Source organism: Amblyomma mixtum, chromosome 1 (genome assembly GCF_055824585.1).
Source record: "Amblyomma mixtum isolate Tamu chromosome 1, ASM5582458v1, whole genome shotgun sequence".
In the NCBI taxonomy this organism is placed as follows: domain Eukaryota; kingdom Metazoa; phylum Arthropoda; class Arachnida; order Ixodida; family Ixodidae; genus Amblyomma; species Amblyomma mixtum.
In genome coordinates this window covers 301,687,133-301,702,591 of record NC_143012.1, presented here as the reverse complement: position 1 = coordinate 301,702,591, position 15,459 = coordinate 301,687,133, and the positions used below count along the sequence as shown (strand labels likewise).

Below are 15,459 nucleotides of genomic sequence, written 5' to 3'. Positions count from 1 at the left end.
GTGTGTTTTTCTCTCTTTAAGTAGGTCACTGACCTGCGTTACTGATACACTTATAATATATAGTTGTATACCTATATGTACCTAGCAAAATGACCACAGAACGATCTTACGCAGTAGCGCACTCACCCTTAGCGCGCCGCCTCAACTAGCTGTTTTTGTAGACAAAGCAGTTCGCCGTTATCGCTCTTCTGGACTCCATCAAATAGCAACAGGTCTTAACGCATCCCAGGAGACCCATTTGTTGAGGACGATAGCTGAGCAAGAGTCTCAGGAGTCTTTCTTCGCGGGTCTAAATTTTATTAGCGGAGACCGACGAAAGAGTACGATAGAAAGGAATCGATATACCTATAGAAAAGACCAACATGTAGTCTGCCTTGCGCAACGGGCGTAAACACTTGGCCCCCTGCGCGATTCAGTCTAAATGGGCCGAAGCTCAGACTACTCCGTGAAGAATGACACAAGCTAATCGATAGGCGCTTTTGTGGTCGTTCTTTACGCAGTTTTTCTTTCTATTTAGTATTTACGTCGAGAGTTGGGACATTCTTTCGTTATCCTGGTATCACGTGACCGCGTCAACGAACCTTCTGCGTTTTCGAAAGCAGCAAGAGGATCAAATCTGGCAGCGTGCTCAGCCAAAGCTACTTATGAGAGCACTTAGGTGCTGTATATCCCCACACATCAGGCTGCTCCCAAAGAGGAATGTGGCTTGAGACCACATATTAGCCTGCGGCAGTTTGGTTGGCAGTTTCGATTGTTTATTTTGCTGGGGAAAAATATCTGGAAAGAACACTAGCCCAAATCAATGGCTGAATGAAAAGAAGGTAAGGAATTGATGGAAGAAGGCGAGGACGGCTGGCTAAGAAATCAGAACCTGCAGCTCTCTTAAAGCGCGCTGTCTGCGCAACAGCCGACTTAAATCCTGCAGAAAAATTCATATCTGTTATTTAGGCGCCTTTTATAATGCGACAATATTGAACGTTCTCAAATAGCGGATGTCTGAACTGCAGCTGGTGATATTTTCTATGTTTCAACCTCAAATAGGGAAGCCTGTTCTTCTTCCTTTTCTTTACAAGAACAGGGACAGGAGTACAAATGGATAGAATTATTTTAGCAAACTTTTCGGCCCGACTGAGAAATGAAGTTGTCAATTTATGTAGAAACTAAGGGAAGTATGGGATTAGCCAACATATATCCGATGTGGACACAAATTACGCTCAAAGCGTTAAATGAGCGCGATAAAACCTATGAGTGTATCAAGCTTGGTGGGATGTACTCTGCAAGTTGCACGAGCTAATATTGCTGTTTCTAGTGATCTACAAGACAAACCTCGATGCCGAAACGCAAACCTCTCTGATTGTCAAAGGTTGGTAGGGATGACAGCCAAGGGGGCAGGGCGAAAAACAACTTGCTTATTCTGTCTCTCTGACTGCTTCATTTTTTGTCGTTGTTGTGGCAGGCATTGAAAAAGTAAATGGCGCGTACTCGCTATGCAGTACTGGCTAAGAGCCAGAAGGTGACGACATAATATTCAAAACAAAGGTGGCGAAAAATACGAAACATCTCTTCAGTTCAACGGCTCTTCAGGTTTTCAGCCCACCATAAAAATGGCCGTAGATTCCACAGTACAAATGGCAGCAAAAGTTTTATAGAACACTGAACCGCCCATGGAATGGGGTGAGCTCAGAGATTTTTGCTGTTCGTGTCTTTCATTTTTGTGTGTAACAATGACCGGCTTATCTATCTTTACATTAAATGACTGACTGAATAAAAGGCCGGTTATTCAAAGCGTTAATTTAAAGTGAGCGTTAAACCATCTGCTGGAAAGCTAAATGTTGCTAGACAACAAATAAGCTCTAAAAGTAGGCAATGGTATAAAAAAGAAAAGCTCATTACAATACATCTTTGAAAGAAGCCGAAAATCACTGATAACTAGAAAAGCTCAGGGGTAATTTTTATTTATTGTGTGAAGACGAAGACGACCGTTCTGCATAGCGGCGGCGCTGCCATCGCTGCGCGTGCTGTGCTCTCGCCTTCGCCGACCACGGACTGTTGCCGCCCTGCTCCTGAGGTCCCAGTGCCTTTAACAAACCCCCATCCTACATTTGGTGGAGTCGCCGGGTAACGATATCGGCTCTGGAGCTCCGTAGCCGCACTCTACCGACACCTGCGATGCCTGTAGACATCCAACACCAAGCCGTGCAAGCAGGCCCACCGACTGTCATCTGTGCCGGCTCTCTTCGCCAAAGGGACCCGGCTATCTACAGCGGTACAGACGACCATGACGTGGAAGACTGGCTCGCATCCTACGAGCGGGTGAGCCTGTATAACAAGTGGGATGACGCGACAAAGCTCAACAATGTAATTTTTTATCTTACCGGCGTCGCAAACTTATGGTACCGCAACCATGAAGGGGACGTTGCGACTTGGTCAGCCTTCAAGACGAAGTTCTCAGAAGTGTTTGGTCGCCCAGCTGTCAGACAACTTCGCGCCGAACAACGCTTGCGTGAACGGTCGCAGCAGGTCGGCGAAAGCTTCACTAGCTACATAGAAGATGTAATCGCCCTCTGCAACCGAGTGAACGTCAGCATGCCGGAAGCAGACAAGATCAAGCAGATCTTGAAAGGCATTGATGATGACGCCTTTCAAATGCTGCTCGCTCGGGACTTGCGCACCGTTTCGGAAGTCATCACGCTGTGCCAGAGCTTCGAGGAGCTGCGTAAGCAGAGGGTCCTGACTCGTCAGCACTCAGCTCAGCCAGAGTCACTTTCTGGACTGACACCCGCAGCTGACAGCTCCTATCTGCTGCAGCAAATGAAGGACTTTGTACGTGAGGAGGTGGCCCGTCAGCTTTCGCTTTTGCCTAGCCCTCAAGGGTCGCCACCATATTTGGCCCCGGCTCTCCAACATGCAATTCGAGAGCAGGTTGCTGAGGTGCTTCCGTCAGCGCATTCATCACCACCTGTCGCAGCTCCGCTGGCGTACGCTGACGCCGCCCCAAGACCAGTCGCCACCCATCTCAATTATGGCAACGTCGCCCCAAAACCTGTCGCCCGTCCAATGACTTATGCTGAAGTCGTCGCACAACCTCGGCCGCCTACGTACCCTATAATGTCAGTGCCCGTACAAGCGCCGGCCCCTTATCTGCGACCATCTCCACGAGACCGAGATCCTTGGCGCACGATGGATAACCGGCCTATTTGCTACACTTGCGGATTGCCTGGCCACGTAGCCCGCCATTGCCGTCGCCGTCTCCCAGTTTCGGCACCGCCGGTCGGGTACTGGCCTCCAGCGCGTCAGTACTCCGCGTCGGCTGAGCCCCGTGCGTCCCCTCGTCCTTTCTCCCCTGACCGTTCAGCGATTACCGACCGCCGTTCCCCTTCGCCGCGACGACGCTCCATTTCTCCGATGCGTCGCCGCCCAAGTAATTCTCAGGAGGAAAACTAGATGTCGCAGTTCCTGAGGCAAGAACTGCGTCCTCGTCGAACTACCAAAGACCTCAGCTGGCCCCTACGAACCTTATTGACGTTTCGGTCGAGGGAATTTCTGTCATGGCCCTTGTAGACACCGGCGCCGCAATTTCAGTAATAGACGCAAACCTTTGTCGCCGCTTGAAGAAAGTTAAGACGCCAATTGCCGGTCTCTCGCTGCGCACGGCCAGCGCTCAGCACATCAAGCCGTCGGCAGCTTGCACCGCTCGAGTTTTAATTCAGGATGTCCTCTACACGATCGAGTTCATCGTACTGCCGTGTTGTTCTCACTCTGTTATTTTGGGCTGGGATTTCCTTTCTCGTCATGCCGCTGTCATCGATTGCGCTCGCGCTGAAGTCGGGTTCTGTGCTCTGCCCCAATCCCCGCCGGACGCTGCTCCTTCACCGCCATGTATTAAAGCCCTCGTCACCGAAGATATCGACCTGCCTCCATGCTCTTCCGTCCTTGTGCGCCTCTCTTGTGCCCCTTCTCGTGATGACACTGTTCTTTTCACGCCAGCCCATACTTTCCTCCGGCGCAAGTGCCTTCCTCTGCCTTACGCCGTATTGACTATTTCTGCTGGCCTTTCCGTACTGTGGGTCTGTAACCCGTTTCCCTACCCTAGTGCTCTGCGCCGTGGCGAATGTGTCGGCAGTGTCCAACCTGTCGCGGCTATTTTAACCCGTGAGGAGACTGCCGGTTCATCGCACATCAGTCTCGCTGCGCTCAGCCCACCATCTTCTACACCCACTCCTTCATCTACCGAACTATTTCTCCGCTCCATCGACGCAGATCTTCCACCGCAGCAGCGCACGCAGCTTCTCGACTTGCTCAACCAGTTCCGCGCCTCCTTCGACTGTCATCACAGCTCACTGGGTCAAACGTCGACTGTCACACATCGCATAGACACAGGTGCCCACGCTCCTCTACGGCAGCGCCCCTATCGTGTGTCGGCACCCGAGCGCCAAGTTATTGAAGATCAAGTCGACCAAATGCTCAAGAGCGGCGTGATTAAACCCTCAAGCAGTCTATGGGCTTCGCCAGTTGTGCTTGTCAAAAAGAAAGACGGCTCAATCCGTTTCTGTGTAGACTACCGCCGCCTTAACAAGATTACGCGCAAGGACGTATATCCCCTGCCACGCATCGATGACGCGCTAGACTGCTTGCAAGGTGCCGAGATATTTTCTTCTTTAGATTTACGTTCCGGGTACTGGCAGGTACCCATGGAAGAGGCCGATCGCCCCAAGACAGCTTTTGTAACACCTGACGGCCTATATGAATTTACTGTGATGCCTTTCGGTCTTTGTAATGCTCCCGCCACGTTTGAGCGGATGATGGATACCATTCTGCGTGGTCTCAAGTGGAAAACCTGCATCTGTTACCTCGACGACATCGTCGTGTTTTCGCCTGATTTTGACACTCACCTTTACCGCCTGAAGCACGTTTTGACCTGCCTCTCTGACGCCGGCCTTCAGCTCAACTTAAAGAAGTGCCATTTTGTCGCTCGCCAACTCACCATTTTAGGCCACGTTGTTTCCAAGGAGGGTGTCCGTCCGGACCCGGCTAAACTTCGTGCTGTGGCTGCGTTCCCTCGACCTACTTCTATCAAAGAACTGCGCAGCTTCCTAGGGTTGTGCTCCTACTTCCGTAGGTTTATACGCAACTTTGCCTCAATCGCTGCACCTTTGACACAACTTCTGTCCGGCAGTTCCGATCTTTCGCAATGGTCCCAAGTGTGTGACGACGCCTTCGATTCCTTGCGCCGTATGCTCACTGCCCCACCGATACTTCGCCATTTCGACCCGACCGCACCCACCGAGGTCCATACTGACGCCAGTGGGGTAGGCCTCGGCGCCGTACTCGCGCAACGTAAACCTGGCTTCGCCGAATACGTCGTTGCCTATGCCAGCCGCACGATCACAAAGGCTGAATCTAATTACTCGGTCACTGAAAAAGAGTGTCTGGCGATAGTTTGGGCCCTTACCAAGTTCCGCCCTTACCTCTACGGCCGCCCGTTTGAAGTCGTGACCGACCACCACGCGCTGTGCTGGCTGTCCTCTCTGAAAGACCCATCCGGTCGCCTCGCGAGGTGGGCCCTTCGCCTCCAGGAATACGACATCCGCGTCGTGTATCGTACTGGCCGCAAACATCAAGACGCCGATGCTCTATCGCGCTGCCCACTCCCAGCCAATACCTCGAGCCTTTCAACCTTAGACGCCTCCTCACCGATGCTTCACATCAGCGCCATGCCTTCGGCGCAGCGTGCCGACCCATGGATCTCTTCTCTTCTTGACTTCCTCACAAACCCTACGGCTGCTTCTCCGTCGCGTGCTCTTCGCCGCCATGCTTCCCATTTCTCAATTCGTGATAGCCTCCTTTATCGCCGCAACTACAGCTCAGATGGCCGCAAGTGGTTGCTAGTTATTCCCCGTCACCTTCGCTCGGAAGTTTGCGCCCATTTTCACGCTGACCCGGAGTGTGGTCATGTCGGAGTGTTCAAGACCTACGCTCGCATCCGGCTACGATATTATTGGCGTGGCATGTACACCTTCATCCTCAAATACGTGCGCTCGTGCCTTACCTGTCAACGTCGCAAGCCGCCACCTCAACGTTCTGCTGGAGAATTGCAGCCGCTACCCTGCCCGCCACGCCCATTTGACCGCGTCGGCATTGATTTATACGGCCCCCTTCCGTACACTTCGGCCGGCAACCGTTGGGCTATCGTCGCGATTGACCATTTGACAAGGTATGCCGAAACCGCCGCCCTTCCAGCTGCCACAGCCTCCGAAGTTGCCTCGTTTATTTTAAACCGATTCATCCTTCGTCATGGCGCCCCTCGCGAATTGCTGAGCGACAGAGGCCGCGCCTTCTTATCCGATGTTGTGAAGGCACTGCTCACCAAGTGCAATGTAATTCATCGCACCACCTCCGCATATCATCCGCAAACCAACGGTCTCACCGAGCGCTTTAACCGTACCCTCGGTGACATGTTATCTATGTACCTCTCTTCAAACCAGTCTAACTGGGATCTTGTGCTTCCGTATGTAACCTATGCGTACAATACCGCAACGCAGTCCACTACTGGCTTCTCTCCTTTCTTTCTCCTTTACGGCCGTCACCCTTCTGCTACCATCGACACCATTCTGCCGTACCAACCCGACGCTTCCGAGTATACGCCTCTATCTGAAGCCGCCCAGCACGCCGAAGACTGTCGCCGCATCGCCCGTGCTCTCACAACTGACAACCAGTGCAGAGAGAAATCCCGCCATGACCTCAATCAAACAACGCCACACTTCCCCAATGGCTCCCTTGTGTGGCTCTGGATTCCGACAAATACTCCGGGCCTGTCGTCAAAATTTCTCGCCAAATACCATGGCCCATACCGTGTCCTGGCGCGTACATCTCCAGTTAATTACACAGTCGAACCTCTCGTGCCGTCTTCTGATCGCCGCTGCCGTGGACGCGAGACTGTTCATGTCCAGCGCCTCAAGCCATTCTACGACCCAGCCATCCTGCCCGCGCCCTAAGTCGCCAGGTTGGCTCCTCTTTTCCCCGGGGGCAATTGTGAAGACGAAGACGACCGTTCTGCATAGCGGCGGCGCTGCCATCGCTGCGCGTGCTGTGCTCTCGCCTTCGCCGACCACGGACTGTTGCCGCCCTGCTCCTGAGGTCCCAGTGCCTTTAACAAACCCCCATCCTACAATTGTTTTGATCAACACGGCTAAACGAAAATATTCTCTATATTACCGCTTTGTCTTTTACGCAGTTTTCTTTTACGTCTTTTACGCAGTGACTGTCCCGGATGGCTTATCGCTCTTGCGGCGACACACAGTGGGCGCATTTGTTTTTCAGTCCCGGACTGTCCGGGACTACTTGCGGACTCGAGTCCGGTATTTGTTTTTCTCGGGCAGCCCGAAAGCTCCGCCCACCTGCTTGCATCGCCATAGCAACGCGTTCGTTTTTAGCCTATGGCAGTCCGCGGGCTGCTTGGGGCTGCTGAGAAGGCAGCAGACGATAGCTGCGCGCCGCGCTGGCAGCCATATTAAGTTAGACTCCGTGTGCATTTTGAGTGCTTTTCGTGTTCCTGGAGGTCGATATCATGCGTTAAACCTTCACATGAGCTCCGTAGCTCCTCTCCGAGCCATCGCAAGACTTTTTGTTCTTGCATCTTCGTTTATTTTCTTGAAATCCACCGCACACGGACGCGCGTTCGGAGCTGCGAGCGCGTATTGTTTGCTCGTGTCGTCAAGAGGTTCTTGTTCGCTTGTTTTGCCACATGCTGTCTGTACGCTTACCTGAAAGCATCGCAGGTGAACCACTCGTATACTGGAGCCGCTATAGAGCTTGTTGTCAACATTTTTGCGGAGGCTTTCGTCTATTCGTCTATCCGCCTTTCCGCAACGAGTTGGGCTACTTTGTGCGAACTTCGCCGCAAGCAGTAGCGGCGAGCATACCTCCGAAGCTGAGTTCTGTAATGCACCTACGCTAAGCTGACAGTACAGTCTTTAAATCGACTCAGTATCATGATCGAGCGCACGGCGTTGCTTCGGCGTCGTAGTGGCCGTGGCTTGCATCGTCTGCTAGCAGATGACAGCGTCCTTGTACGGTAACCGAGGGGGAGCCCGGCTCTGGCGCCGTGTTCGAAAGCAGCCTATGGCAAGTAAGTCATGTGACCATGACGCTTTTCCTGTCCGAGCGGAAGCCGAGACCTGCCAGCAAGTAGTCCGGGACTGGAAAAACAAATGCGGCCAGTATGAGGCTTTGGTGGAACGATCGGGCGTGCTCGTCGTTCACAATGCGATGTTTTGCAATCGGAATTTACCGAATTATTCACAAGACGAGAAACACGCGCTGCCACTTCGAAGATTTCCGATATGGTTTTACCTGTTCCGGGGCCAGGCTGGGTTCATGTCGAAGACGTGCGTGCAGTCTTCCTAAAGTAAATCCTGCGGATCGGTCGGAGAGGTCGGAGGTGTCTCGACTATCAGATATTTCTACTAACAACGCAATTGTCATCATATCCTGTGTTTGTACATGATGTATATTGCCGCCCTACCCCTATCCTTTCTATTACTCCCCCCTTTCTTCCCCTCTTCCTGTCCGCTTGCTGTTCTTTTGTTCCTGCGAATGAGATTAAAAAGTTTGCAGGAACACGGTGGGCGCAGCTGGCAAAAGGCAGTGTTAATTGTCAAGACAAGAGAAATGCCTTTGCGCTGCAGTGGGCGTAGTCAGGCTGATGATGGGGATGATGAGCCGCAGCTCAGGCGCTTCAGTTTTCGATGGCAGATGCCGCGGTCAGCAATACCTTTTCCTTCCAATGTCAGTTTATTTTATAAATAAATAGACACTAACCTCAACTACGTGCCTTTGCTGAGGTGCCGGTGCTGTCCGCTGAAATTTGTCAGCAGCAGCACACCGACTCCCTTCCCAAAATGGACAACGCAAGGGGCGATGCCTCTTGCATCCGAAGTCTTCGGTTCAACAGCAGCTGCATGTTTCCCTCGAAGATATCTTCGGTGGTCTCGGTATCCACGGTACTTACGGCGGCACCATTGACGCTTGACCGGGGTGGAATGCTCACATCTTTATCGGTGACATTCGGGGGTACGTCATGCTCCAGAGTGGTCTTCGAAGATAAGGTTCGGATACGTTCGGATCCGCTGCGTAGCTACAGCGTAGTGATGCAAAGCGTGGTATGGACGGCGATAGTGAGGGGGACTGACGGTGCGTTGACAGGTACTCTCCTCGGTGCAGTTATAGGCGCCTATCTCCCGTGCTCCTTTGCCGGAGCAAGATCACGGGGCGTCAGCTGAATACCCACACAGCTCCATTCTTTTGTAGGGGCAGTGGCGTAAAATGTGGCCGTGTTACATGCAATGGAAGCAGAGAGGGCGCCTATGATCTGGGAGCCTCCAGACGTCTGCTTTCCTATGCGTGGCTAGCTTCATCATGGGTGGACACCCTGAGAGTGAGTTCAGGTCGCTGTAATATCCCATAAGGTTGCTCACGGTGGCTTGGATGTCTCTCGCGGCGGCAAGCTGTGGCGTATGTTATGACGAGATGTCTTAATTTAGCTATCGACGTTTTCGGGAAACCTAGCGTTGATGAATATCCTCGCGAAGGATATCAGCAATCGTCGGGGCGTGAGGCTGTGCTGGTGATGGGCAAAATCTGCAAACCTCTTCGCGAACCGTTTGGCGGATAACCTCCCGCAAGCTTTTGCTCTTTGTCGCCGTATCGCCGTAGTGTTCGGGCGGCTCATTTAGATTATGCGTGCAGCTACCGGTCGTACTGTTGAGGTCGGTTTTCCAGGGGCCTTTCGACTATAGGTGCTTCAGTCGAGAACTCAGAAGCAGTTTTCGGTGGGTTATGTTCGAGACTGGCGAAAAGCCTTTGCTTTACACCCCGCATCGGGAACTTGACTTACTTTCCTCTCTTCTGCCATTTCAGGGTCTGCGCGCGAGAATAGGCGTGTCATTTCTTCAAAGTAGGCATTTGCGGTCTCGTTTAGGACCTGGATACGAGACGCAAAGAGTACGTCAGTTCCTTTCGGAGGATGCTTTAGAACAACAAGTAGTTCGTTCATGAAGCTGTCCAAAGTAAGGAGAAAAACTTCGTGGTTTTCATACCAGGCTCTAGCTTGACCTTCCAGCGCAAAATACACATTCGTCAGCTTCGTGGCGTCATCCCAAGAGTTGAGCCCAGCTGCACGGTCATACAGGTCGAGCCGTTCCTCTGCATCTTCATTAGGTAGTCATTCGTCAGCAAGCGGCTCAGTGGGTTGAAGGAAGCCATGAGGACTGGGCGGCAGACTACATCGTCGGAAGCGTGGTGGATTGACGAGGCTGCGCTTCGGCCGGACGTCACGGGATGATGACGGCAGACCCAGGGAGGCAGTGAAGGGCTTCCAAAAGACGCTCTTTATTCGGCCGACTAGAGCCTGAAAAGAACTGAACACCACTGAGGCGGCGATTGCAAAAACGGGCTGTGCTGTCGTCGAAGGACAGAGTCAGCGGCACTCTCGGCGACTCTCAATTTGAAGCAAGAGAAAAACGCTCGACACTACAATCTAGAACAGCGTAAAAACAGTTACACCTGGCTGCGTTCATTCCACATACCAGTGCGCCGGCGCCTTTTTCATAAGCAAAACAAACATTACAAAGCTTCGCGTCGACAAGGTTTTCAGAGATCTCCGAAAAAAGTCGTGCATTTCTTGATTTACACGCGGGATGTGAAAAAAATGTAATAACGCAAATACCAACAGCACACGCATATAAACGCATAACAGTAAAATTTTAATTTTTTCATTTTTATATCGTGCTTTCCTTCTAACAAACTGTTCAAAACTGAAGTGTGTTGTATCAGCTGTACAAATAGACGTCTGAGTCCATACCCTTCTTTAAAAACGCCCTTGGGGCTTTATATCAAGGAAGTTGAAACTACGCACACAGGAACAGGACAGGAGAGCCAAGAAACTAGAACGACACCACTCGCTTCCATTCCCTTGCTCTCCTGTGGTGCTCGTCTTGTTTGCATAGTACTTCCTTGACACGCTGAACTAGCCTGCCGGAAAGTTTAACTAAAAGCTTTATGTCAAAGACACAGAGGCTCAGAAAACCCATTTCCGACTGTGTAAACATGAGAAAATTTTTTTCACAAGGTTCCAGGCCCAGAGTCTCATGTCTTGAGGCTATACGATGCGGGCTCTGCACAAGTAGGGAAGGAACCAGCATTGCATGGAAACGATTACTAAAAACTCTGTACACTTAAGCGAATCAAAGCGGTACCTCCTAAAAACATATTTGTGCAACATGCGCCACATGTCCGGTTTCTTAGAATTGTTTATTCGACAATCATTACTACTTTGTCAACTACGCGCATACTCTGAAGAGGCGGTTAGGCAGCAGATTGAGATTCAATTTCTTCCCTATTAAAGACTTTAAGGACATGAGCATGAAAATAAAATTAGAAATAAAGCTTCTCGTTATTTCTGAATCGCCCACTGTGCAAGCCATTTTGTCTGCAACAGAAAACCATTTGTAGCCTGATTTCTACATTACTATCTTCAAACGCTTTCATGTATATGTCTACTTTGTTAAGCCCATGATGTATAGAGCTCATGGAAAGAAGGATAGACTGGTGGACAAAAAACATAAAACAAAATCTGAATTGGAGTCCCGGACGGACGGAACGATTAATTCCGATATTACAAACTTTATGCCTGCCCATTAAAACGTGTCTTCCGGTTGAGATTTAAATGCTGTTTTCTCCGACGATTGCCTATAAGCAGAGCAGAAATTCACCTAAAGCATCATGTAGTATGCGCAGACAAACAGACAACGTCGCATACGGCTCTTTTTTCTTGACACAATGGCTTATAGCTATGATCCATTGGACCATGCAGGAACATTAAGGAGACTGAGGGGACTTTACTGACATATACTTAGTGCTTACACTGCTATGACTTGTGCATCCTTGTGTTTCCCTCCGTCCTAGATCTCCTTCTCCGTACCACCAAGCGCTTTTAAGATGAAGCCTGGCAATTTATTTAAAGGACTGTAGTCCTGTTGGCAATGCAGTAGACTGTAATGACATCATTACAGGCATTTCAAGTATAAAACCGGGCGTGCACCGTGTCCTAATTTTAACGCGACAGTCCCCCGTTAAGTTCCCGTTCTAGACAATCCGTCGTCGTCTGCGTTGTGAGTGGAAAATCGGCCGGATAGCGTAGGGCAGGGTGGCCCATGTGGCCACTCTATCCCTGGTTGGCAGGTGGGCTACCTTGGTGACGTGACCTTGTGACGCCATCACAACCTGTCCACAAGATTGCGAGAAAACTGTCCACAGTGGGGGGTGGCAGTTCAGTTAAGAACTCGTCACAAGAGGTTAATCGGGAAGAGCAAACTAGGTTAGGAAGACGTACGCAGAGAAGATAGGTGCTTCGTCTGCCTGCAGGTTACATGAATGTTTTTAACGAAAGTTAAGCTTTAGGGGTGGTGGCGGGGGGGGGGGGGGGGGGTAATGAACGATGCGCAAAAGGGTAGAATAAATTAGTCAAGAGTTCTGTGGGCACAGTACCAAAATGAATAGTACAATGGGAACGCATCCAGTACACAGACTGCTTGACCGTGCCATAACACCTTGGCGCCCACTACGTTACCCTCTTTAAAGCGCAATTCGTTAAATAAAATACAATATCCGTCGTCATGAAGGTCTAAAACGATGGAGAGTACATTTGAGGAACTGCGTCGGTTTCTAGCGAATATCGCGACGTCCTTCTGGAGGTAGGAGATGGCGGACCATTTGAAATAAAAAATGCAACCTTTATATATATATATATATATATATATATATATATATATATATATATATATATATATATATATATATATATATATATATATATATATATATATATATATATAACATTTTGCAACCGAGGATTGAGCACATTACGGGCAATAAAAATTAAGGCTTACACCGAAATGCTAAAAGTTGAACACTAATCTTCTCTTGTTCTTGTGATTCACCAAGTGAGTGCTCAAGCGGCTACGTTTAGCCAACTCTGGGTCGTATAATATTGTTGCTTAAAACTTCTCAGCTATTGCTGATTGCTTGTGAGAAGATATTGCAAGTGCCCGCTTCTGCTAGACACTATTTCCTTCAGCAGAATGTGCTCATCACACAACATACCTGCGCTTAACATCCAGCATTAATTAGTAACCAAATGATGTTGCTTCTGAAAGGCGAAGGGATTTGCGTGCTCTGACGACTATAAGATGATTATGGGCTTTAAATGGGACTGCCAAATATAAAGAAGCAGTTTACTCTTATCGCCCGCGTTCCTCTCACTCATTACCAGTGTCACCAAGGCAGACATTTTAAAGCTGCTCAAGAGCTTTCACCCATTAGGCCGCCGCGGTGGCTCAGTTGTTACGGTGCTCGGCTGCTGACCCGGAAGACGCGGGTTCGATCCCGGCCGTGGCGGCTAGAATTTCTTTGGAGGAGAAATTCTGGAGGCCCGTGTACTGTGCGATGTCAGTGCACGTTAAAGAACCCCAGGTGGTCGAAATTTCCGGAGCCCTCCACTACGGCGTCTCTCATAGCCTTAGTCGCTTTGGGACGTTAAACCCCATAAACCAAACCAAACCAAACCAAGCTTTCACCCATTACATATTTGATGTGCATTAGTTCAGTCATGGTCGTAGCCTGTCGTCCGATTTCCCTCGGCAAATATTCCCTTGTGTGTACGGGCACAATTACAGAAAATTTTGGGCTGTTATGTGTAAAGCCCATTAGAAATAATAAATTGATAAACTTATATGGCTACGGTCAAAATATAAAGTGCACAAGATGATCATGTAACGCATATCGTTCATTCGTTCGCTCTGCGCTGACAGAATGAAAGCTAGCACATAGGTAGTTTGCATACACCATGAACACTTATGTGGGAGTATGGGTCACTCAGAATCATGCGAAAAATCTTTCAGTTTTCTTTTGGCAGCGGCGCCAAAACTCTGTGTGATGCACCAAACGTTTTTTTTAACCCAATCCTTTTTACCTCAGATTTTTTTTCTTTTAAGTATACGCAAGGAATCCCAGGGCTGTGCTTTGCTGCTCTTCTGAACAGAAAACACAACAGGAAAGACGAAACCCTCTACTGTGCACTGTGCCCGCATTTTCAGCGAAAATTTGGCGAGTATATTAGCTGACTACGACGTCTAAGTGGCTTATCTCAGGCCGCCTTGTTCTTGTGAAGGACCTTGCTAGAGCAGACCAGGTACGCTGGTGTCGTCTACAAAATTTCCTGCAAGAAAGGAACGGAACATACGTAGGCGAAACAGGACGATAAAAAGAAGGTTCTGAGATCACCAACGCGACGTGAAGACTTTAAACATGACTTGCAACATTCTATAGGAGGAGCAACAAAACACAGGCCGTGCGAATGACTGGGATTTCAAGCGTTTGCTTGAAATAGAACAATAGTTATCTACTTGCCTGCTTACGGAGCCCATTCGCATACAAGCGACTAAAGAAGCGATAAACCGGGCGCATATGATCCCCGAGACAGATATGCGTCCTGGGCGCCAAAAATTTTTTCTTAAGCACAGCCCATCAGCTTTCGTCTCAGTGTAGTAATTTCAGTCGTAGCTGCGGCAAACCTGAATGTTTTTACCCCTATTTTACTTCGGCGAGCGCAAGAATTGTCTCTGCATACTTCTTAGCAAAAACAATAAAATGCGGTGACATATATGGCTTCATCGCAAGCCTTGTGGCCTTGTCGACACGGAACTGTGGACGGAGAAAGCAAGCGCTGGAAGCATTCGAGTGGCACCACGCTGCTTCTGGTAATGCAATTTGCTTGTACGAATTGCTCTCCAATATCAGTGGCATCACGAATTTAATATGGATTTCCGGGAGCACAAGAAATTCTTGCGTGGGAAATGTGACACGTGCCTGTCGCAAGAGTGTGTTACGCAAGATGCCTGCCCATTACGAATCGATATTTCAAACTCTACATAGCATTCCACTTTGCTGACTTCGAAAAAGAAAAAGAAAACTTCCTTGGATGCTCGCTTGCAACGTGATCCACTCTCTAGAATGGGCGCATAACTGCTGTCTTCCTCGATGTCCGACGTCGGGACCCCAGCTTGAGAAGCTTCGCCGATGCTCATCTAGTTATCTCTGCTCACATCCTGCTGAAATTGTGCAAACATTTGTTCAAGACTTCTTTTGAAGCTATTGGCTTCTCTTTCTTGGTCTCCGCTGAAAATGAGGGCGGCGCTTTTTTATGAGGCAAAACAAAGAGTGTGTGGGTCCCCGTGTCGTTCCTTTGATCATCCGTAGCGCCTCATGTAAGGGATCGATGGCTTCGATGAAGTTATTGGGCCCAGGCCCACCAAGGAGCTTCGGACATACAGAGAGCATAGACACATACGCAGCTCAAGTGCGTTAGAAACGAGGACGTAGACGAAAGCGACATGGACAAGA

The 15,459-nt window shown here is 49.8% G+C and overlaps 1 protein-coding gene across 1 annotated transcript; it reads left to right on the top strand.

Moving 5' to 3' along the window:
• Window positions 1-2,169: 2,169 nt before the first annotated feature.
• LOC149372205 (uncharacterized) lies at window positions 2,170-10,308 on the top strand. The gene is made up of 3 exons (XM_089568047.1): window positions 2,170-3,110; window positions 9,310-9,436; window positions 10,219-10,308. Exons 1-3 carry the CDS (start codon window positions 2,170-2,172, stop codon window positions 10,306-10,308), a joined length of 1,158 nt encoding a protein of 385 aa, XP_089424173.1.
• The last annotated feature ends 5,151 nt before the right edge of the window (window positions 10,309-15,459 follow it).

Coding starts and splice junctions, on each gene's coding strand:
- LOC149372205 (XM_089568047.1), top strand. CDS start 2,170: ATGCCTGTAGACATCCAACACCAAGCCGTGCAAGCAGGCCCACCGACT. Junction 3,111..9,309: donor CCGCCTACGTACCCTATAAT/GTCAGTGCCCGT, acceptor ATTCTTTTGTAG/GGGCAGTGGCGTAAAATGTG. Junction 9,437..10,218: donor CATGGGTGGACACCCTGAGA/GTGAGTTCAGGT, acceptor CATCTTCATTAG/GTAGTCATTCGTCAGCAAGC.